Below are 23,373 nucleotides of genomic sequence, written 5' to 3' on the forward strand. Positions count from 1 at the left end.
ACACACAGAGAGAGACATAATTTGCTAAGGAATATTGGATTAGCATTTCACTACATGGACAATGAGTATCTGATCCTGAGAGAAGAATATGCCAGTCGAAGCACAAGATCGCATAATAAGAAGCTGAGGAAGGGAAGATGTGTAAGAGATATTAAAAAGTATAGTTTCCCGCAAAGATGTATTGAGACGGAACAGTTTGAATGAAGAAGTAGTGTCTGTAACGAGTGTGCATACTTTTCAAGTAAGATTGGATAAGTGTAGATATGGAGACGGGGCCACACGAGCATAAAGCCCAGGCCCTACAACTAGGTAAATATACACACACGGATGAAAAGTCACTACAGTATAAGGGAAGATAAATGAGAACAAAACAGGTTGCGCCGTACTGTTACGTATCCACGATAAGTGATCGAGAGGCAGCCCACAAATGACACAAGAACCTTCCATCCCCCGAGACTCATACCCATTATATTTGTACCTAAAATCATACCAACTTGTCAGACTCCATCACTAGAAAATGTCAAAATCTTTGTCCATCTAATCCCCTCGTAACTTCTGGTACTTGGCGAAAAAATATCTTCAAATTTTCATCTTTTCCTATTTCAACCACCTGATGGCACTTCTGTGACCTCATTTATCTTTAAAGCTAAACGCTTTTCTAAAATCTTGCTACGTAAAAGCTACCCTGGATGATTCATAAAGTTGTGTGTCTCTCCTTCACCCTCCAACCTACTCCATGTCAAAGATGATGGGTGGGAAGAAAACAAGGAATATACAAGATTACTATAAAATCCTTGGAAGAAAAGTAACACGGATGATAGAACTTCAGGAAGAGGGGATAATCATGGTGCTGCAGGATTCTGTAGTCCAGCAAACTTGACCGCTAGTGAAAATATGTAGAATACGAAGCTGCTTTGGTCACTGGTTCGAAGTGTTGTGGTGAGCGGCGCCACCTGCATGATCCAACACCAGTCGCCCTAGACAGCAGCAGAGGTAAGTTGAATCCGGAGATTTTCTGCATATGTATATATTTTTCTTGTTCAGGGTTTGTCAGTGGCAAGGCAGCGTATGAGTTGGGTTATAATGGGTAAGACTGGACACCAATGAAAGAACAATTTTGTATTTTAAGCCGAGAACTGGCTAACGGAAGGAGAATGAGTGTAGTCAAAGTTAGGCTACAGCATCACGGTTACAGTCTTTACATAAAGGGGCATGGTGAAGTTCCCCAGATAGTGCTTGATGAGCTTATTGAGGTACATAAAAAAAAAGTAATGTAAAAATATGAAATCCCACTTTGTCATCAAAATTACGTGATTAACATTTAACAACAATTTCAACCGTGGGCTATTGCAGTACTGTAATAAAGATATGTAAGTGACTGGCTATGTAAATGTTTTATTTTAACTGTAATAATCAGTTACTGCATACTCTTATTGCCTTACTCGTATTCATCTGCGTAGTTCTGCTGCAGTCATCGCCTATATTGTGCAACAAATGGTCGTCCACTCTCTCTGATGTGCATTGAGGCTGGCAACTAAGTGAGCTCTTTTTTTCTTTTATTATTATTTAACTCTTTGTTTCCCTTGGCCAGCTTTCCTTCTTATATATATATATATATATATATATATATATATATATATATATATATATATATATATATATATATATATATATATATATATATATATATATATATATATATATATATATATATATATATATATATATATATATATATATATATATATATATATATATATATATATATATATATATATATATATATATATATATATATATATATATATATATATATATATATATATATATATATATATATATATATATATATATATATATATATATATATATATATATATATATATATATATATATATATATATATATATATATATATATATATATATATATATATATATATATATATATATATATATATATATATATATATATATATATATATATATATATATATATATATATATATATATATATATATATATATATATATATATAAAGTAATGCACATGTAGCCATAAGTCTGTTTCTAATGCTCGCTCCCTTAAAGAGCTGGCCTGAGTGAGTGACCACGGCAAAGAACCCCCACCTCTCCCCATCAAACACTCCCACTTGCTTACCCAAACCTGCCATCTCTATTCGCCTCAACACGAGTGTCTTTCCTCATCTCTTATCAGCAGCCTGTTATGTCTCTAGCCTCTGTGAGTCACACCACCCGCACCCACCATCTCCCACAGCTAAACCAGCGAACCGGAAGGGAGATAGACAAGCAACAGACACGCAGCAGCGATTCTACTTCCCCCTCCTCCTTCCACAGCCAGAGAGCGTCGCCGCCACAGAACGCCACACTGCGTGATGCAGCGTTGGGAAAACTATGACGCGGGACAGGGAGGGATAACCCAATGTCCACCTAATATTCAGGTCTACTTATGCCGTGACGAGATTTCGGTCCCTTCAGCGCATCCCGGCTACGTCACGCGGAGTCACGGGCTCGGGGTTAGTGGCGCTGTGGCGGTTACAGTTTACTGGACTCAGTGTGCCTTGGAGAAGCGTGGTGAGAGCATCTTGCACAATTTAATTTCTAACTTCATTCAACAATGTTTATGATGACTATTGTTGCTGTTAATTCATGTTAGTCAAAAAACATTACATAGAATGACTGGGAGGGTGTTAGTATAGTGTAAAATTAGCAAATGAAAAAAAATATATATGAAATATCACCGCTCCTTTTTTTTTCATCTTGAACAAATTAAATAGATAATTTTTCTCTAATTCCTTTATCATTAACCTATCATCTGTTGATAACCAACCCATCCTCCTCCTTACCCTATTAATTTTTCCTTACGTAGTACCATTTGGTCTCGGATGTTTGGAACCATTTAATTACTACCATTAAATCAATTGATCAAAGCACTTGAAATAGCACTAAATAATGTTAGAAACAATGCAGATATATTTTCATCATAATCAAAACGTTAGGAGGAAGAGGTCACGGGAAGAACAATGAAAAAGATGAAAATGACTGGGGAAAATAAATGTCATTGAGAGAGAGAGTGTGTGTGTGTGTGCATATCTGATTAGTAAAGACAAGACATGGAAGCCACACCAATTTCCGGGAATATGGAATGCAACATTTCAAGGGGTATGAAAAATTAATTTATTTCAAGTGTTTCACGCGTACCTATAATGGCTACCAACACATAATTGATCCTGTTCGTTTATTCTACCTAAGGGATGTAGATATATGAGAGGACCTCATTTTATAGGTACCAGTTTATTTTGTGATAAGTATAAATAATTCACAGTACTTTTAAGGCCTACACAGGCGATATATTAGTACCCTCTAAAAGCCATTTAGAGAACGCATTGGACCAAAGAAAACTCGAGGGAGTAACGGTAATGGGGTAGGAAGGGCCTCCCTCTACGTCATGCGGAGTGACTCTGCTCCACTTACCAGCATCCTGAGGGGCTCATAGCTCCACCCAAAATGCGCGTAGGTAGACTTGAATATTAGGTGGACATTGGGACAACCAGGGAACGGCACGCCACGGAGAAACATAGGACGTCACTGGCACCAGAAGCTCTCCATGCACACAAACACCAATCACTGTCACCAAACACGGGCTCTCATCCCAACATTCCTACGAAAAGAACATCCACCGGGAAGGGTTGGGGAGAAGGACGCCTGACTGCCCGACGAAGCCAAGGGAGTCTGGAACGGGCAGCCAAGTGTCAACCGTAGTAGGGAAGCAGCGACGTAGTTCGGTCTACTCTGGCCGGCGACCTTGTCTGTGTGGCGTTACCGTATCTATAGATACCTCTCGTCGCTTCTCCACTCCACCCGTCCACTCCTCAGGCATCCATCCTTCACACACACACACACACACACACACACACACACACACCTCCATAATATACTTTTACGACTCACACTTTCCTCATAAACTCTTAACGCCACCCCTTCCAACTGTAGCCAAGCCATTTTAGTGTCTTTTCCCCATTCCACTCCTCCACGCGTCACACCCTTCTGCTGTAAGTTATCTAAACCTAAACACTCGTTCTTTTCCTCAATTGCTTTTAGTAACTGAGGTTTCTCTTCAGCTTGTATCTGAAACAAGTAATTTTTTTTTTTTTTGTCTTCTAGCAGAGCTGCAAGATCTTTCTCCTCCTTCTTTTCTTTTCTTTTCTTCTTAACAAATGAATGCCAGATCCCATTTTCATAAGTGTCACACAAATCTTTCGCCATCTTGACTTTGGTCTCAAAAGCAGTTTTCTTCACAAACCTTTTCTTCTTCTTCTTTTTCTTCCTCACCTACATATTATAATATTGTCATTTTGTTACCTTCCATTCAACCATTATTATTTTTTTTTCATTTTACCTCAGCATTCTTTTATAATTCCTTGTACATTTTCAGTTATACAGATATACCAACATTCACACCACTTCCTGTTTGTTACAAGTACATGACCATTAACACGTCACCCAGTGCACATTATTCGCTGTGTGTGTGTGTGTGTGTGTGTTTTAAGACTATGAATAAAGGTTGCAGTAGAATTGTCACTGAATTATAACTCTGTATGAAATCATGAGTATAGTTCTGTACATCAATAAATTTCTCAAAATCCAACGGTGTTTCTATAATCTATTCGAGGACATATTGAGCTGCAGGTAAGACGGTGTTGGCTCTGTAGGGGCGCGGCAGCAGCGCCTTGCCTCAGGCCAGCAGGACGCAAAGCAAGAACGAGTAAGTAAACAAAAAGATGAAGTAATTGGATCAGTCAACAAGTCAACAAACTTGCGAACATAAACCAAGATGAAGATAAAGCGAGATCAAAGTATCCTTGAAACAGAAGAAGTCTAGGTAGTAGTTTGAAGGACAGTTAAGCCTACTTCAGGTTAGCTTGGATATCGGCAAGGCAACACTCCTTCCCTCCCCCTGGTCCCCACTTTAATTAACTACTGTCACCCTCACTCCCTAATAGCCCACTTTGGCAATGGACTCGCCCAAAATCACCACGCACCGTCCTCCCCTGCTGTGATAATGGACTTGCCCACGATTCACGGGCTAAATGTAGGTCAAGGTCACGCCCGAGGCCATTCCCAACACTAGTTTCTCAAATGTAGGTCAAGGTCACGCCCGAGGCCATTCTTAACACTCGTTTCTCAAATGTAGGTCAAGGTCACACTCAGGGACACAACACTGCATTATTTCTCAAATGTAGGTCAAGGTCACTCTCAAAGACACTATCACTTTCTTCGGTTCCCTCCTCTGTTGTGGTAATGGACTCGTCCATTTCTGGGTTGTTTTACTTCCTCTCTCACCTATTCTCTACAAATGGACGCTTCTATTATTCCCGCTCAGCCGCAAACAACCAATTAGCAGAAAACAGGTACTATTAATGGCAAGCTCCTTGTTTTAATTATTCCCAGCTTTTCTCTTTAACATCTTCAAATCATTATTCTTACTTTAGGCCCTTTGATAGGTGAGTAAATAGATGATTTACGGGCATAGTATCAAAATTTTATTCACATTGATATTACAAAAGCAGATATTCTGAAGTTTTAACAATCTTGTCATGTTTGCAGAGCATGCAAACCAATTCATCATTCGTTTTCCAACACAAAGCACAGACTGAAATAAAAGCCTTACTTGACAAGACGACAGCGTTAATCTAAGATTTTTTTATAGCACATGCTCAGACACTTTGTGCTACACAGTTGCGTTATGAAAGATGCGACCACACACACACACACACACACACACACACACACACCATGCAGTCGAAATTAATTAATCGAGTGTTTTTCAGTTTTCAATATTCGGCTTCCTCGTTGTCCTGGTTCAGCGTTATGACTTGGAAAGACAGGAAGAACGAAACTGAGGAGATTATAACCAAAGTCTGATATTTTAATCACATTTACCTTCATGTTCTATTTCATAAACTGATCAAAGAAGTAATACTAGTCCTCATTTGACCAAGAAAGCGTAATTCTTCCACCTTACAACTAAGAATGAAACTTTGCGTCTGCTAGCTTGCTGTCTACACATTAGGAGTACGTAGATGAACCACACAGCTTACATACCTTACAAATCTCACAGGACAAGATTTAGCAATAGATATCTTTAAAATGAAACCTACCTAAACTATTTCATTATGAACTTCTAGGCACCTGATACACATACTAGATACTCTGCAATACAAACAGTTCCTTGCGCCACTGTCTACAATATAAAGTGCAAAATTCGGTGTTTGCCGCCCCACTTCTACCCATTACTTGATTACCCTAATTAGTTCTTAATTTTTTGCACAAGTTAGATTTTCACTTTAGGAGAAAGTTTAATATCTGAACTGATGATCTTCCTATAAGAAATACTCACTGTGCTGCCGTCAAATTACACCACCCTGTAAGTACTTTCCTGCTTCAAAATATTGTTGTCCGGACTCTTGAAAAGATGGTAAGTGACTCATGGAAGATATCGATCCATTCACCATTAACAACAAACATTCATCACAAGACAAAGGAAAAATGGATTACCTCCTGATCAGAAACAAGTGACAATGCTTCTTATTTCAAACTTCTGAACTTAATGAACAGGTCATACGATTCTCATTCTTCACAAATACCAATCCTATCCAATTTTAAGCAGTAACCTAAAACGCATTTCAGTTTCTCCAGAGATAAGAATATTTTCCTTTCTCATTAGTTCCTTAATCAAAGAAAATGCGTAGTTCACAACCCTTACGTTCATCAAATTAGTAATACTTCAAAAATATTTTTAGACATTTCAGAGACAGGATATACAGACCATACAGAATCAATGTTTTCAGACTTATTAATATAAAAGATACATAATATTTATAGATTATAATCTTTAAAAATTGTACATAGACTGTGTACACTTCTGTTGCCCATCACTGAAGTTAACATGCTTGACTCAGCTGTCGATCTAGGGCCAGACGGAGTTACTCTTCGTTGCCTCTCTCTCACACTGAAAGCCACTTTGACGCAACACACTCTGTAAAAACAATCACTTCACTAACTAGAGAGAAAGAACAGCATAAAAATGGATATTTATTAAAGAAGAGATTTGTGGAGAATCTTATCTGCGACCACCATAACAGCAGCAATAGTTCCCCACAACTTTTAGGTGGTAAGCGGTGATGTGGCCACATTCTAGCTTTCCCCATACAAAATCCGATCTCTCACCAGATCCCCAAGTTTGCCGGGAGTAAGGGATACAATAAATAGAGTTGCGTGCCTCGTCTTAATATTTACTGCACTCTGAGCTTCAACTGTGCACCGTTTGAAAAAAAAAAAAATACCTTATCATAACCAATCATTTGTTTTCAAACTATCACACGAGTACTGAAAAATATTGAATAACGAAAAACAATGAATATCTACACAAGTAGTTTATGGAACTAGGCAATCTGTCAGGTTCACTATACGTTAAACAATCACATTAAGTTACAACCACTGAAGTTTCACTGATAACCTTTACCATTAGTTCAAACAATTACATACCACCACACTCCAACAAGAAACGAGATCCACTCCAAAGCTGCCAACAGACCGCACACCGCTCACGTGCACCACCACCACCACCATTACCATTACCTCCCATAGGTTAGGCGGTGGGTGACTGCTGCATCACACTCCAGTTCTAGCCGACGAACGGAGACAAAGTGATGGTACCCACACACAAGGTCACACGTAATGGAGCTTGAGACAGGATTCGGAGCTTCAGACCATTCCTTGAGTCCTTTCGAACATTCTTACGCTGTTAACCCCTTTAATACTGGGACACATTTTTACCATGACTTTTGATATGATTAGAAAGATTTTATTTGCATTAGGAAGGGTCTATGGACGTCAGAAGATAAATGGCCACAGTCTTTACTATTTTAATCGCAACATATATTTCTGAAGCTACATAAAATCGCATATACTAACTAACCGGAAGAAACATGAAAACGCGGCATAGTACTGAAAGGATTAATAACAATACAACCACTAACAGTCCTAATTGTACGTAGATAACAAATAATGAGGAAAAACTTAAATACAATCACTAACAAAATTCAATCTACTATCCTTACCCTTATCCATTACTATAACAAGAAGCAATTTGCAAGTATTTCATGGCCACATCACCGCCACGCTCCTCACTCTCTCATCCTTGCTGTACTTCCTACTCGATCTTCTCAGTGCTGGTAGAGATTGTTGATGGTTGTAATGGCTGTCTATAACCAGGTCAAATATTATCAAAAAGTGTCTGTAATGTGATAAAAGTTGTTGATTTGTTGGTATAATACTTTGTTTATTTTATTCATTTTTTACAAGTCGAGGTAATAGTAGAGGTTTTGATAAGCTGGTGGCTATCAAAAAGTGCCTGTAATGTGATCACTGCTTGTTTGTTTTATACCTGTGGGCTTTTCACGGGAATTTATGGGGTAAAGGGGATAGATACTTTTTTGTGGTACCTCCTATCTCAAAGCCCACCCGCTAGGAAACCGTTGCCCCGAGTGAGGAAGCCCAACCTACACTCGTTGTTGGCATAATACTTTTTTTTTTTATCTATTAATTTTTTTTTTATAAGTCGAGGTAATAGTAGAGGTTTCAACCCCTTCAGTACTGAGATGTACCTTTACTTTGAATTTTGGGTATGATTAGATGATTTTATTGACATTAGGAAGGGTTTATGGTGTTCAGAAGATTAATGGCCAGAGTCTTTACTATTCTAATCCTCACATAAGTTTCTGAAGTTGTATCAAATCACCAAATAGTAAGCAGAATGAATATGGAAACGTGTCATGGTACTGAAGGAGTTAATAAGCTGGTAGTTATTGTTACAGCAGGGTTTATGTATGTTGGCTCCTGTATAACTCAAAAACAACGTAAGTAATGGATAAAAACACGTGATAGTTTATTAAAGTATTAGTGTTCACAAGTTTCCGTCATCAGTTACTGTCAATTAACCCCTTCAGTACCATGACGCATTTTCTTATTCATTCTGCTTACTATTTGGTGATTTTCTACACCTTCAGAAACTTATATGGGGGATTAGAATAGTGAAGACTGTGGCCATTAATTTTCTGACTTCCGTAAACCCTTCCTAACATCAATACAATGGTCTAATTGTACACAAATGTCAATGTTGGAATATGTCTCGGTATTGAAGGGGTTAAAAATTGTCATGGGGGATTTCAGTAAACATACATTATCGCATAAATCTTATATTCGTTGTCTAATCATTTTCGCCACTTTAAATTTTTGGGTTTTGAGAACAAATTATGTATATGTACACAACATTTTCCTACTTGATATCATGTAGACAAATATTCACTTCACGTATATCCTACTTGTATAAAAGTTTACAATAAGCGTGATAAATCTCTCTCTCTCTCTCTCTCTCTCTCTCTCTCTCTCTCTCTCTCTCTCTCTCTCTCTCTCTCTCTCTCTCTCTCTCAAAATGAATAAGTAAATATATAGATACGTAGGTACATAATATAAGTAAATAAGTAAAGGAATAAATGAGTAAATACATCAAGATAAATGAATAAATACGAGTAGAATACAGAATTTCTGGTACACAGGTGAGTTATTATTATTATCATTATTATTATTATTATTTCTTTTTTCTTTTTTTATTATTACAGCTGTTATTATTACTATTATCGTTATTGATAATATCATTATCATTATTGTTACTATTATTACTTTGTCCTTGATATAGAACAAAGATTTAAATGTATTAGAGAGAGAGAGAGAGAGAGAGAGAGAGAGAGAGAGAGAGAGAGAGAGAGAGAGAGAGAGAGAAACTCATATTCCTTATGTTATCACTTCTGTTTAGTGAACAATTGTTATTTCAATTATTGTTATTATTATTATTATTATTATTATTATTATTATTATTATTATTACTATTATTATTGTCGTTATTGCTATTATTATCATTATTGTTACTATTATTACTATTATTATTATTATTATTATTATTATTATTATTATTATTATTATCATTATTATCATCATCATTATCTTTATTATTATTATTACTAGTATCATTGTCATCCTTATCATCATCATCATCATCATCAATATCACCACCACCACCACCAGCACCACCCCCACCATCTTCACACACCTCACTATCCTCCCGCCGCATTGGTGGCGAAGGAGTGAGGTCTGTCTTCACGCGTGGAGTGGCCAGAGTCAGTGCGTGCGTGCATGCGCCTGAGGGCAGCGAACATTGAGACGGGGCAGCTGGAGTACTGCTGGGCGCACGTGGGGGGCTGCAGTGTTTGGGTCACGCTGGGGTCCCTCAGAGTGGCTTCCTGCATAGACTGTCCCGCCATCTCAGCTTCTATATAGTCTTGTAGTACTGAGGCGTCCCCTCCTGGCTTGGGTCTGATGGCGGATAGCAGATAGGAAATAAGGAACTGCCATCGTGCTATCCTGCCTTTTCAACAACTAGTATGCTGAGTCAGTCACCTAAACAGCTTAGTCAGTACCTCAAAGCTTGGCTCTGGTAACAGATAACATATAAGGAACGTAACTAAACATCATTTCTTATCATCTGCATAGGAATATATCTTTACTAAGCAGAGAAGACCTTTCCAAGAGACAGAATGACTGACTGAATACGAGTCGATGCGATAGGAAATAAAGAAGAGTTTTCTAATAACACAGGAGCATCGTCATTGAGCACACACACACACACACACACACACACACACACACACACACACACACACGACTTAGCCTCAAGAACCACAGTGGTGAGAAACAAAGCAAACACTGGATCATGTTGGAGTGATGGGAAAGATGAGGGGAAGGAGAGGGAAAAGAGGGAAAGAGGAAAACTTCTGACTCTGCTTCATAATGTTACCTTGTTCCCTTGCTCTGTAATTTTTGTAATGTTGCTGTTATGTTTATTTTACTAACTAATACCCCGTCACAGGCTCACATCCGTCCTGTGAGAACCCAAAATATTCACCAGCTGGACAGACTCACGTGAAGATCAGATTGAGCACCTCGCCGAAGATGGACGAGTGGGAGAATTTGTTAGCCTGCATCTCACAAATGAACCGTAAAACGCAGGCATGTCCATCCATCCCTGCAGCCACCATGCTCTCCTCTATCTGCCCCAGCAGCTCCCTCTGGTCCTGCTGGATGCTCCTGTAGTGATAGGAAACAAAAACATGATCTTAGATACTTTTGATCGCATCGCCACTAATTTTAATGCCTTCTGTACCTTGACGCGTTTCCATATTCATTCTGCTTACTATTTGGTGATTTTATACAGCTTCAGAAACTCATGTGGAGGATTAAATTAGTGAAAAACTGTGGCCATTAATCTTCTGACCTTCATAGACCCTTCCTAATGTCAATGAAATGGTCTAATCGTACACAAATCTCAAGATAAAAATATGCCCCAGTATTGAAGGGGTTAAGACTCTAGTTGAAGTGATACAGGTTTTAAGGATATTCTTTTATGGTTCTAACGACAGATTAACAAGATTTCTACATTATGAATAGGAGAAACACTCTCAAGAACCCAGCTAGACATATTTGTGTTCTTTGTGAATAGTAATGGTGAGATAACAGAATTTCTGAATACGAGACAAGGATCAGTGTGGAGTGGAGACTGATTGGTGGTGTTGGGAATGTCATACAAGACCAGGAAAAGGAGGAGGAGAAGGAGAAGGAGGAGGAGGAAAAGTTGATGACATTGAAGGAATATATTGAGAGAGGAGGAGAAAGAGGAAATTGCAGAAAAAAAGGTACTGGAGGAGGAGGAGGAGGAGGAGGAGGAACAGAAAATTATAGACGACAACAACAACAACAACAACAACAACAATGATAATAACAATAACAACAACCAAAGAAGAAGAACAAGAACTAGAACAAGGACGAAACATGAACAAAATATCTTTATAGTTCGACAACTCACAGTCAATCCAATCAGTCAACCAGTCAGTCAGTCACTCAACCAGTCACTCTCCCTTTGCCTTTAACACCCAACGAGAAACTAGACATACGAAGGGCATCTCAAATCCACAAACTCAATTTCTCCTCTCACAGTCAATCCAGTTAGTCAACCAGTCAGTCACCCCAGAAATCAGTCAGTCACTCTCCCTTTGCCCCCAACACCCAACATGAACCTAGACACAGATAGGGCATCTCAAATCTACAATATAACTCAATTCCATCTCCAACAGTCAACCCATTCAGTCAAACAGTCAGTCAATCACCCCAGCAGTCAGTCAATCACTTCGGTCACCCTCCCCTTGGCTCCAGCACCCGACACACACCTAGGGGACGCGAAGGAGGGCAGGACACGAGCATTCCCTGGACTCTCTCCGAATAAGTTGGGGAGATAAAAGACAAGCCCAAGGGTGATAGTGGAGAGGGCGACCGTGATTGTGGTGCCATTAGCCTCCACCTCGTACGTTGGGAATGTGGTGCCAATGGTGATGGTGCCAGTCTCAGGGCCGAAGTCTCGTGACATCTGGCAGTGTGTGGAGCAGGACGAGGACGAGGACGAGGAGGAAGAGGAGGAGGAGGAAAGGAATTAGATTTGGTAGAGGAGAACGAGATGTGATAGTTAAGTAAGAATGGTTAGGTTACTGGTGAAGGTGGCTCTCTCTCTCTCTCTCTCTCTCTCTCTCTCTCTCTCTCTCTCTCTCTCTCTCTTTTCCAGTGCATCGGGAGTCTTCGGTGGTATTATACGTGAAAAAGAGAAAAATACAACGAAAACAAGGGAAAAAAAGATCCCTCATTACACACACACACACACACACACACACACACGTGCCTCCAATGCCCGACAAACCTTGTATATTTATGTATGAAGAAAGAAAAGAAAACAGAAGAAAACAAAAAGAAACACTCCATCACACACACACACACACACACACACACACACACACACACGTATAACACAAGACCCACCTTCTTTTCTTCCTCCTCCTTCTGGTCGGGTTGAACACTTCGTAAAGCTGAATCTGGATGCGGAAGGAGAAGAGAACAGTGAAGGCAAACTCGTAGGCCTCAATTTCCGTGTCCCCGAGAGGAATGGAGAGCTGCAGCAGGAAGATCCACACAGGTCTCAGCGGCTGCACTACTGACGAAGGGTTCAGGAGAATGTCAAACGTCATCCCAAAGGCGGAGGCGAGCGGCGCGTGGAGTGTTGGAGTGCAGCAAGGAGGAATAGTGACCCGGATGTGTTTGAGAGGACGATAGAGAGATAGAGAGAGATGTAGTGGTAATGTTGTTTCTATTTTCTTTTTCTCTCTGTCTCTTAATTTGTCTTTCGTTGTTTTTAGCAGCGGGTGTCTTTCTGTCAATGTGTGAGTTGATTTTTTTTTCTTTTTCTCTCTCTCTGTTCAGACTTTTACTTTAGCCTCTTATTCTTCCTTCCTCCTCTCTCTCTCTCTCTCTCTCTCTCTCTCTCTCATCCCACGGAGGTCACGCGCCTGGAGGAAGGAAGATGGGAAAAATAAGTCATTTCTTCTTTTCTTTCTTAGTTTGACATAATGAATCTTGCATGTGAATTTTTTCGTTGCATATGGTGAAAAATTGTGTGCATCTCTCTCTCTCTCTCTCTCTCTCTCTCTCTCTCTCTCTCTCTCTCTCTCTATGTCCGAAATTAAACTGCTTGGGTAATTTTCTTAACTTAGCTATAATTAAGATTTTATTTTTTAGGACACACACACACACACACACACACACACACACACACACACACACACACACACACACACACACACTATATGCAAAATACATTCATCCTTTCTACGTTACTTTTTTCTTCCATCTTAAGAGAACAAGTAAAAATATAGACAGATATGTTTTTCTACAATTATCATCACTATTGTTACCAAAGTCTGCGTATCTGTACCTTTTTCTATTTTGGTGTGAGCGCGGGACAGAGCTGAGAGTGTGGCAGAGTGGCGGTGACGTGGTTGAGACAGCGAGCCAGCAAGCAGTACTAATTCCTTGCTGGGTAGAATCACACTGGCGTACCTCTCGAGTCTCGCCTCCTAACTTCCTCTCGCCTCTTCTCCGACCTCCCACCTCTTGTCTCCTCCCACGCTTTCTTCCTAACCAATCCGTTTTCTGTTGTCGCCTCTCCTACTGGGTGTCGTGTCTGTGAGTGTCAGGTTCGTATTCTCAATATTCTCAAACACTTCCGTGCTTTACCTTCACTATTTCACAAGGCTTTACCTAAATTTACACGAGTTTTTTAAGGTGATTTTACTTCTCTAGAGGTAGATTGACAAGATTTCTACATTATTAACTGGAGAAACACTCTTGAAAACCCCGCTAATCATCTCTGTGGCCGTGGTGAGAGAGCAAAGCGTTTCTGAATACGGGCATGAGGGTTTGTTTGGCTGTATGCTGTCGTCCTCCCGCAAACTGGGAATGTTCAGAAGCGATTGCATGATAAACAAACTCGATAAACAAAGCCACCCATGAACTTCCGATTGCCAACGTTGCTGATGATTTGCTGGGGGAGTTCTCATTTATCTTTGGGCGAGAAAAGGGTAAGTTGTCAAGATAAGGAAGGTTGATTTAGCTTAGAATGGATATCTTGGTGCCCTTGGTTGAGAAAGACACGTTTATAATCCACCAAGAGAATATCTTACAAAAGTACTTACTACAAGCTCACTAACTCCTAATAATAATAATAAAAATTGTATTCTTAGAAGAAGGAAGAAATACGGAAGGAGGAAAACAAGTTGAGAAAGAGGAACTATAAACAACTCTCTCTCTCTCTCTCTCTCTCTCTCTCTCTCTCTCTCTCTCTCTCTCTCTCTCTCGCAACCAACACAGGTACTTTCAAACGCTCTCTTTTCCCACCAGGATGATATTCAACGGCCTCAGAGATGACGCAGAACCCTCGTCATTTGAACCAGAACCAAGAAGATTAAGATAGTGAAGACTCTGTGCATTATCTTCTAACCTCCATCGACTCTTCCTAATGTCAATAAAATAGTCTAATCATACCCAAATTCGTGGTAAAAATGCGTCCCAGTACTTGAGGGATTAAAGGGAAGAACGGTGAGAGGAAGAAACGTTTCGAATGAAGACACCGTTGAAAATAAATGCTAATAACTTTCGCTAGACTAACAGAAGAAGGAAAGATGAGAAGCAGAAATGTTTGTAATTAAGACACAGTTAGGAAAAGAAAATAATAATAGTAATAATAACTTTCACTTGACTAACAGTGAGGAAAAGGAAAGAACGACAAAGGGAAAAGCTACATGAAAAAGGCACTGGAAAATTTTAACTTCCATTAGACAAATAGTTAGAAGTTCGAGTTTATCTATCTATTGTTACTATCATCATTTACGCAGTTATTTATCTTTTATCTATAGTACGAGTGACCTCAGAAGTGTTGACCTGATCCCGTTACATCACACACACTCTCAAAAAATATCTATTAATTGTTACCATCACTATTCAATCCCTTATCTATTTTTATCTATAGTACAGTTAAGACAAGTGACCTCAGAAGTGTTGACCTGATCCTGCTACATCACACACACTCAACAAAACCCACCCACCTTTTTCTTATTTACTCTTTCACACACTCCAGTTACGGTGACATGTTAGCGAGGAAGGTTTGTCACTCGAATATTGTGTTGAGGAGTGTTTAGATAGCGCCGGTACATCAGCTAGTGGTGTTCCCTAGCTCCTTGCCTCTCACATCCTCTCCCACACTTCCTCCCTGGCCCCACATACTCCAGGAGGGCTGAGAAGAGGACTGAAGGAGAGGCTGACATGCTGTGATGACATCGTGGAGTCAGAATCACTGTCTTGTTCTCTTCAATACCGGGAATTTTATCTCTTGCTTTCCTTGTTATTTTTTACCTACATTCTCTCTCTCTCTCTCTCTCTCTCTCTCTCTCTCTCTCTCTCTCTCTCTTTCCACGCACCTCTTTCTATGTTAGAGAGAGAGAGAGAGAGAGAGAGAGAGAGAGAGAGAGAGAGAGAGAGAGAGAAAATTTGTTTTGTCTATAATTTAGTCGAAAAAACGCATTTTGAGGATGAGAGAGAGAGAGAGAGAGAGAGAGAGAGAGAGAGAGAGAGAGAGAGAGAGAGAAAGGTGAAAGGCATGTGAAATAACCAGAGTGGAAGTGCTTTCATCTCCACGCGGGCAGAACTTATTAGACTTCATTCATGCTCTCTCTCTCTCTCTCTCTCTCTCTCTCTCTCTCTCTCTCTCTCTCTCTCTGATAACGGATCCCTGCACACACACACACACACACACACACACACACACACACACACAAGGGCACTTCACAACTGTCACTGTCATCTTTAGTACCACATCACACCACGCCACAGACACCACCACATGTGCAGCCATTGGGCCACGCCAGCCACACCTGATCGCGCCACCACCACACACTAGGCAGCGCGGCCAAGCTTGTAGTGGCGAGCTAGCCTGTTGTTGTGCGCTGCTAAACTTACGGAGGCAGGAAAAGGATAATATCAATCCATAATGTTAGCGACGCCGAAAAGCTTAAGTAAAGGGATGCACACTTACTTCTCGACACACACACACACACACACACACACACACACACACACACAACAATCCTTCAGCCCAGCCTTATATCAACACTGACTCACTTCACACAGTCATCCTTATCGTCTCCTCCTTCTTCTCTTCCTCTCCCTCCTCTTCTTCTTTTCCTTCATCTTGCTACTGTTGTTATTATTGTTGTTATTTTCCTACTTCCTCTTTATCTATGTCCTCTTTTTCTTCATTCTCCTTTACTCCCTACTCTTCAGATTTTCCTCCAGATAGATAGAGAGAGAGAGAGAGAGAGAGAGAGTGTGTGTGTGTGTGTGTGTGTGTGTGTGTGTGTGTGTTAAAATAGAAATGTCTCTTAGGCACCAAACACTATAGTTAGTTTGGAATCAGAGTAAGTCGTTGTGGATACGAGATTAGATATTTCACAAGAGTATTGAGATCAACCCGAAAATATAAATGTTTATATTCAAGATTTCTTTCCCGCCATCATTAAATCATTGTTTGCTGGATTTATTTCTTTTTAGTTCTATTCTTTCGCAGACACATTTGAATAGTCATAGAATATAAGTGTAAAGTGATGAATGGGGGAAGGGGAAATGCTAGCTATCCTTTAATCTACAAATACTATTAAAATTCAAAGGAGAACTGAACCAAAGCTGTCAATAACAACGACGAGGAAGTTCTCTAGAATGTTACCACAAAGACGTCATGTTGAGAGTGGTCGGGTGTACGCACACTGCCACCCTATAGTAACCAACTCGCCAGTCACCACACACGTACTGTACCATCCTCCATTCCTCTGTGACATACACCTTGTTTTTATTCGTCAATTCAGTTCAAAGTTTTCCATTCTGTATAATGACATGCTATAGAGAAATAAATAGCCACTTTTTTTTTTTTTTTTCTTTTATTTAGATCATGGTATTTGTTTTTCTAAGCTTGACAGAGACCAATTAGACCATTTCTGACCAAGAATTATTAAAACTCAACGTTATTATGCAACAAAAAAATACTTAAATAATTTGCTCACCAAGTGGAAATGCTGCAAAACCTTGGTGATGGAAGTCGACAGGTCTTTCTATCTGGCGTGATCCACAGTGACAATGTAAACAAACCCACAACTCTGCTGGTAAAGGGCCCCAACACATTTATTTATTAGCATCTTAATCTCTTCATGAAGACAGACACCATTCTCCTTTTGCACAGAAACACAGTGATAAGTCAACATATTTTCAACATAACTTTCAATCACATATTACTCGTGAACATCACTGGCGCTTCTTGTTGGGATGAGGTTGAACCAAGGAAGCTCAATTCTCGAAAAACACGAAATCTAAACCAAAGCTCCGATCCCATCTGCCTATACTGCCACTACCTTGCCTCACAGAGTAGCAGAAAACGAGTAGAGTTAATGGAAGACTCATTCATTCTCTTTATTCCCAACTTTGGCCTTTTGTATCTTTAATAAAAAGATAAACTACTTAAGGGTATATCATCATACTCAATAAAAAGAACTCAGATCTCATAGTGACAGATCTTTTGGTAGGGCTAAGACCACTCAAACACCACACACCGAGACAGCAGGACAACATTACCTCGGCTTACATTCCCTACGCTAGAGTTGTACCGTTCAAGTCATTGTGTAGTAAGACGGCAAATCTTGAGACGGGAGTGATGTGGTCGCGATGAGCCACACCGGACCCGAACCAGTCACCTGAGTCCTGCAACATTTTTCAAGTATTGACTATAGCTGGCTAAGATATACATAATTCAAGAGCTGGCAGGTATTCTATGACAGGTTAATAAGAGGAATTATGTATGTAAGGCACGAGGTCCTTGACACACTGGTGCAGCAAAGAGACAGACACAAGGTTCAGAGTGCAGGACTTACTGGGCAGCTCCATAATGATATTACAAACTGTCAGCTCCGATACAAGACTAAACTGGAGCAGCGAGGTGTTACGAGGCTGCAGGTCGCGGTACGAGACACGGAAATTGGCACCCATCTGCTGACACATGCTAAGTACTTTATCATAAAAGAAATTGGTAAACCCGTCACCAAGCTACTGTCTGGGCGAAGTTTCCTGCACCAGCGACAGTACCACACACAGGTACAGCACACCTTGAGTAGTTCCTTGCTGCCACGGCGACTAGCTATTCCTTTTATGATAAGCAACCTTAGCTCTAGCCGGCTGTATGTTACAACTACTACTCTAAGTTTTAAAAGCTATATAGTTAATGATCTGGATGCTCACTATTCAACCAATGCTCTCACAGGCTCACTTTTGAAGATTATGCTGAACTGTTCTCAACTTCACCACGGACCTCATGTAAACACCGTGAGTGCAATGAGGGGCGGGCACACACAATGGTTAGCTCTCTAGGTCACTGTACTGAGTGACTATGCTTTCAACACCGCTGTAAGCTTCACCATGCGAGGACGCTGCAATATCCTGGCTATTTATCGTTAACATCGGCACTGCATCGCAACGTTATCCACCGCCGCAGTGCAGAGGGCTTACTTACAAACAGCAAACAATGACCGAAACAGTGATCAGCATGCAGTATACTACAGTCTGTCTACTCTAAAATGACTCCTTGGCTCAAAACACATTGTAGCTTACTGATGATGTAATTGATCTGATGTGAATGATACTTGTTTTCTGTTGATCCACACACTTATCTCAAGAATGGATTACAATTTTGCCTCAAGATCTAACACACATACAATCCCCAGAACACCATTCACACACACACTCAGGAGCCACTTTAGAGTAGACGAACTACAGTCACCAGGCAGCACAACACCCAAAGCCACACACTCCGTAAAGCGAGACAGCATAGGATCAAGGCTGTAACGTAACATAAGCCACTCTAGAGCAGACGAACTATAGTCACCGGGCAGCACAACACCCACCACCACATACACTGCCTCTAGAACCGTAAAAACTTGCTTGAAATCTCCGTAAAGCGAGACAGCAGAGGATCAAGGGTGTGACGTAACATAAGCCTAGAAAAGTTACCATGCCGCGTGAAAGGTGACGCAGCGAGAATGTCAGGACAGCGGGACACACCACTGGCATCAGACGAAGTAACGGTATATAAAAAAGTATAAAAAATGAAGATGGAATGATGCTCACGTGAAGGACATCCAGAAAGCTTCTCCAAAACCGACACAGATTCTAAGACAAGATGGAACACAAAAAGTTGAAGTTATAAGACTACAAAGCTGTAATGTGAACGTAGTAGTAGTAGTAGTAGTAGTAGTAGTAGTAGTAGTAGTAGTAGTAGTAGTAGCAGTAGTAGTAGTAGTAGTAGTAGTAGTAGTAGTAGTAGTAGTAGTAGTAGTAGTAGTAGTAGTAGTAGTAGTAGTAGTAGTAGTAGTAGTAGTAGTACCAGTAGTAGTAGTAGTAGTAGTAGAAGCAGTAGAGTAGTAGTAGTAGAAGCAGGAGTAGTAGTAGTAGTAGTAGTAGTAGTAGTGGTGGTGGTAGTTGTTGTGGTGTTAAGCAGCAGTTAGTTGTAGTTGTTGTTGTGTTGTAGTAGTAGTAGTAGTACTGTTGTTGTTGTTGTTGTTGTTGTTGTTGTTGTTGTTGTTGCTGTTACTGTTGTTGTTGTAGTTGTTGTTGCAGCAGTAATAGTAGTAGTAATAGTAGTAGTAGCAGTAGTAGTAGTAGTAGTAGTAGTAGTAGTAGTAGTAGTAGTAGTAGTAGTAGTAGTAGTAGTAGTAGTAGTAGTAGTAGAAGTAGTAGTGGTAGTAGTAGTAGTAGTAGCAGTAATAGTAGGTCAGAAATTCCATATTCAATAATCTTTTGTTCTATTTTCCGTAACATTAAGATTGACGGATGAAAAATTCAATTCTCTGTGTCTCTCTCTCTCTCTCTCTCTCTCTCTCTCTCTCTCTCTCTCTCTCTCTCTCTCTCTCTCTCTCTCTCCCAAAATAATATAACGCAATAAGAAAGCGAGATGGAAATTGCAAGAACCAATCAGAAAGCAGGAATTAAAAAATACACACACACACACACACACACACACACACACACACAGAGAGAGAGAGAGAGAGAGAGAGAGAGAGAGAGAGAGAGAGAGCATTCACTAAAATCTTCCATTAACTCTCCCATTATCTGAGTAATTCAATTAACATCAATGATAATAACACTTGCTCTACTTACAGTCATAAGTCAAATTCCAAAAACGCCATAAAAAAAGTCCACCAGATTCCACAAAATTGTTAAAAGTGTCAGAAGATTCCTCGACTCACTCACTCACTCACTCACTCACTCACTCACTCACTCACTCACACTCACTCACTCACTCACTCACTCACTCACTCACTCACTGTCCAACTAACTACCTCTTTTGACTGACTGACTGACTGACTAAGTATCTAAGCGACTGACTGATTGACTGACTACTATCTATCTGGCTGACTGAGTGAATATCTAACTGGCTGACTTACTGACTATCTAACAAATGGCAAAATCGATCAGTCAGTGAACAAATATAGGGAAATTGAATGAATATATGCTGAACAGAAGAAAGAAAATGCTGAGCTTATTAATGAAAAGGAATAATTATAATACAACTGACTTAACTAATGAAAATAAAAAATGAACAAATACCTCTTAACCCCTTCAATACTGGGGACACATATTTATCTTGAGATTTGTGTGCGATTAGATCAATTAATTTACATCAGGAAGGGTCTATGGAGGTCAGAAGATTAATGGCCACAGTCTTTACTATTTTAATCGCCCACATGAGTTTCTGAAGCTGAATAAAACCACCAAATAGTAAGCAGAATGAATATGGAAACGCGTCATGGTACTCAAGCGATTAAGGACATAATGAACATAATGAAATGAGGGAAACTGTTTGTAACAGATGTCCAGGGCTGCTTTATTTTATGTAAGATGAGAAAACTGGAGAAAAGCAACAAAAAAAAAAAAAAAAAAAGGCCCACTTAGTTGCCAGCTCCCATGCAGGTCAGAGAAAGTTAGTCAAAATGAAAGGATAAATGTCTTGAAACCTCCCTTTTAAATGAAGTCAAGTCGTAGGAACTTGAAAATACAGAAGCAGGCAGGGAGTTCCAGAGTTTATTAGAGGTAAGAATGAATGACTGAAAGTACTGGTTAACTCTTGCACTAGAGTTGAACAGATATGAAAACACTTACCTGGCAGGGAGTTACAGAGTTTATTAGAGGTAAGAATGATAGAGAGTACTGGTTAATTCTTGCATTAGAGAGTTGGACAGATATGAACACACTTACCTGTTTCCACCTATCATCCCTGTCATTGCATGTGTCTAACCATCTTTTAAACTCCCTATTGATTTGGCACTGATAATCTGGTTATTTGTACTATTGAGGTGGACAGAACAGGGATGAGAGAGGGAAGATCTTGTGCAGCGAGATCGTAGGAGGAGGAGGCATGCAAATATAATGATAATAGTAATAATAACAATAGTGATAATAGTAATAATAATAATAACAACAACAACAACAACAACAACAACAATAATAATAATGATTGTAGTAGTAGTAGTAGTAGTAGTAGTAGCAGTAGTAGTTAGTAGTGGTAGTAGTAGTAGTAGTAGTAGTAAAGTAAACCAAATTAATCTCGATAAAACAGGAGAGTAAAGAAACTAAATGAACAAATAACATAAAATAAAACAAACTAAATAAGAAAATACAGAAAATAAAGAAAAATAAAAAGAAACAAAACCACAAGAAACAATCCAAAAAGAACAGAGAGAGAGAGAGAGAGAGAGAGAGAGAGAGAGAGAGAGAGAGAGCGTTCATTAATGCCTCGTAGGGGTCAGTATCGCCCCATAAATAAGCGCAAAACAAACCTTCTATTAATTCTTGACGAGGCCAAAAGTTAATGAATGTTTTGTTTACAGTTGCTCGTGCCCTATTGGCTGAGCCCACGTGACCTCCTGCGCCGGCCAATAGCATACCAGGACCAGCGGCAGCAGAAGGCGGAGGAGGAGGTAGAGATGGTGAAAGAAGAGGAGGAGGAGGAGGAAGAAGAAGAGGACGTGGATGTGGAGGAAAAGAAGAAGAAAAAGAAGGAGGAGAAGGTGGAGATGGTGGTAAAAGTAGAGGAGGAGTAGGAGGAGGAGGAAAAGAAGAAAGAGGTGGAGGTGGAGATGGTGGAAAAAGAAAGGAGGAGGAGGAGGAGGAGGAGGAGGAAGAAAAGAAAGAGGAGGTGGAGGAAAAAGGCGTTGGGGAAGAAGAGGATGTGGATGTGGAGGAAAAGAAGAAGAAAAAGAAGAAGGAGGAGGAGGTGGAGATGGTGAAAAAAGAAGAGGAGGAGTAGGAGGAGGAAAAGAAGAAAGAAGTGGAGGTGGAGATGGTGGAAAAAGAAAAGAAGGAGGAGGAGGAGGAGGAGGAGGAGGAAGAAGAAAAGAAAGAGGAAGGTAGAGGAAAAAGGCGTTGGAGAAGAAGAGGACGTGAAGGAAGAAGAGAATATGGAGGAGGAATAAGAAGAGGAGGAGGAGGAAGAAGAAGGCGTGGATGTGGAGGACGAGGAAAAGGAGGAAAAAAAAGAGGGAGAATGTGGAGGAAAAGGACATGGAAGAGGAAAAGAACGTGGAAGATGCAGAAATGGAGGAGGAGGAGGAAGAGAACATGGAGAAAGAGAAAAGAGGAGATGAAGGAAAAGGAGGAGGATGATGATGATGATGAGGATGAGGAGGAGGTAGATTAAAGATGCAAAGGTAAACCGGACAGCAGCAGACTTTTAGGTCCCTGCAAGTCTGTTTGGTAAGCACTTCTAA

General features: G+C 40.0%; 1 protein-coding gene and 2 long non-coding RNA genes across 4 annotated transcripts; 1 reads left to right on the forward strand and 2 right to left on the reverse strand.

The window, feature by feature from the left end:
* The first annotated feature begins 284 nt into the window (after positions 1-284).
* LOC123508260 lies at positions 285-2,809 on the forward strand. Its single transcript, XR_006675896.1, has 2 exons — positions 285-993; positions 2,277-2,809. It is a non-coding gene; the product is annotated as an uncharacterized LOC123508260 (long non-coding RNA).
* Positions 2,810-6,856: 4,047 nt separating this feature from the next.
* Positions 6,857-8,554, reverse strand: LOC123508259. Its single transcript, XR_006675895.1, has 2 exons — positions 7,568-8,554; positions 6,857-7,058 (listed from the first exon to the last, which is right to left on the reverse strand). It is a non-coding gene; the product is annotated as an uncharacterized LOC123508259 (long non-coding RNA).
* Positions 8,555-10,073: 1,519 nt separating this feature from the next.
* LOC123508266 lies at positions 10,074-14,223 on the reverse strand. Of its 2 annotated transcripts, none has more exons than XM_045261841.1 (4): positions 13,950-14,223; positions 13,001-13,524; positions 11,060-11,224; positions 10,074-10,453 (listed from the first exon to the last, which is right to left on the reverse strand). In XM_045261841.1, exons 2-4 carry the CDS (start codon positions 13,204-13,206, stop codon positions 10,195-10,197), a joined length of 630 nt encoding a protein of 209 aa, XP_045117776.1. In that variant the 5' UTR covers positions 13,207-13,524; positions 13,950-14,223; the 3' UTR covers positions 10,074-10,194. The 2 variants fall into 2 exon arrangements, with proteins under 2 accessions (XP_045117776.1, XP_045117777.1); XM_045261842.1 differs by lacking the exon at positions 13,950-14,223 and adding an exon at positions 12,361-12,557 and having other exon boundaries at positions 13,001-13,124.
* Positions 14,224-23,373: the final 9,150 nt, after the last annotated feature.

This window comes from Portunus trituberculatus, chromosome 24 (assembly GCF_017591435.1).
Source record: "Portunus trituberculatus isolate SZX2019 chromosome 24, ASM1759143v1, whole genome shotgun sequence".
Taxonomy (NCBI): Eukaryota; Metazoa; Arthropoda; class Malacostraca; order Decapoda; family Portunidae; genus Portunus; species Portunus trituberculatus.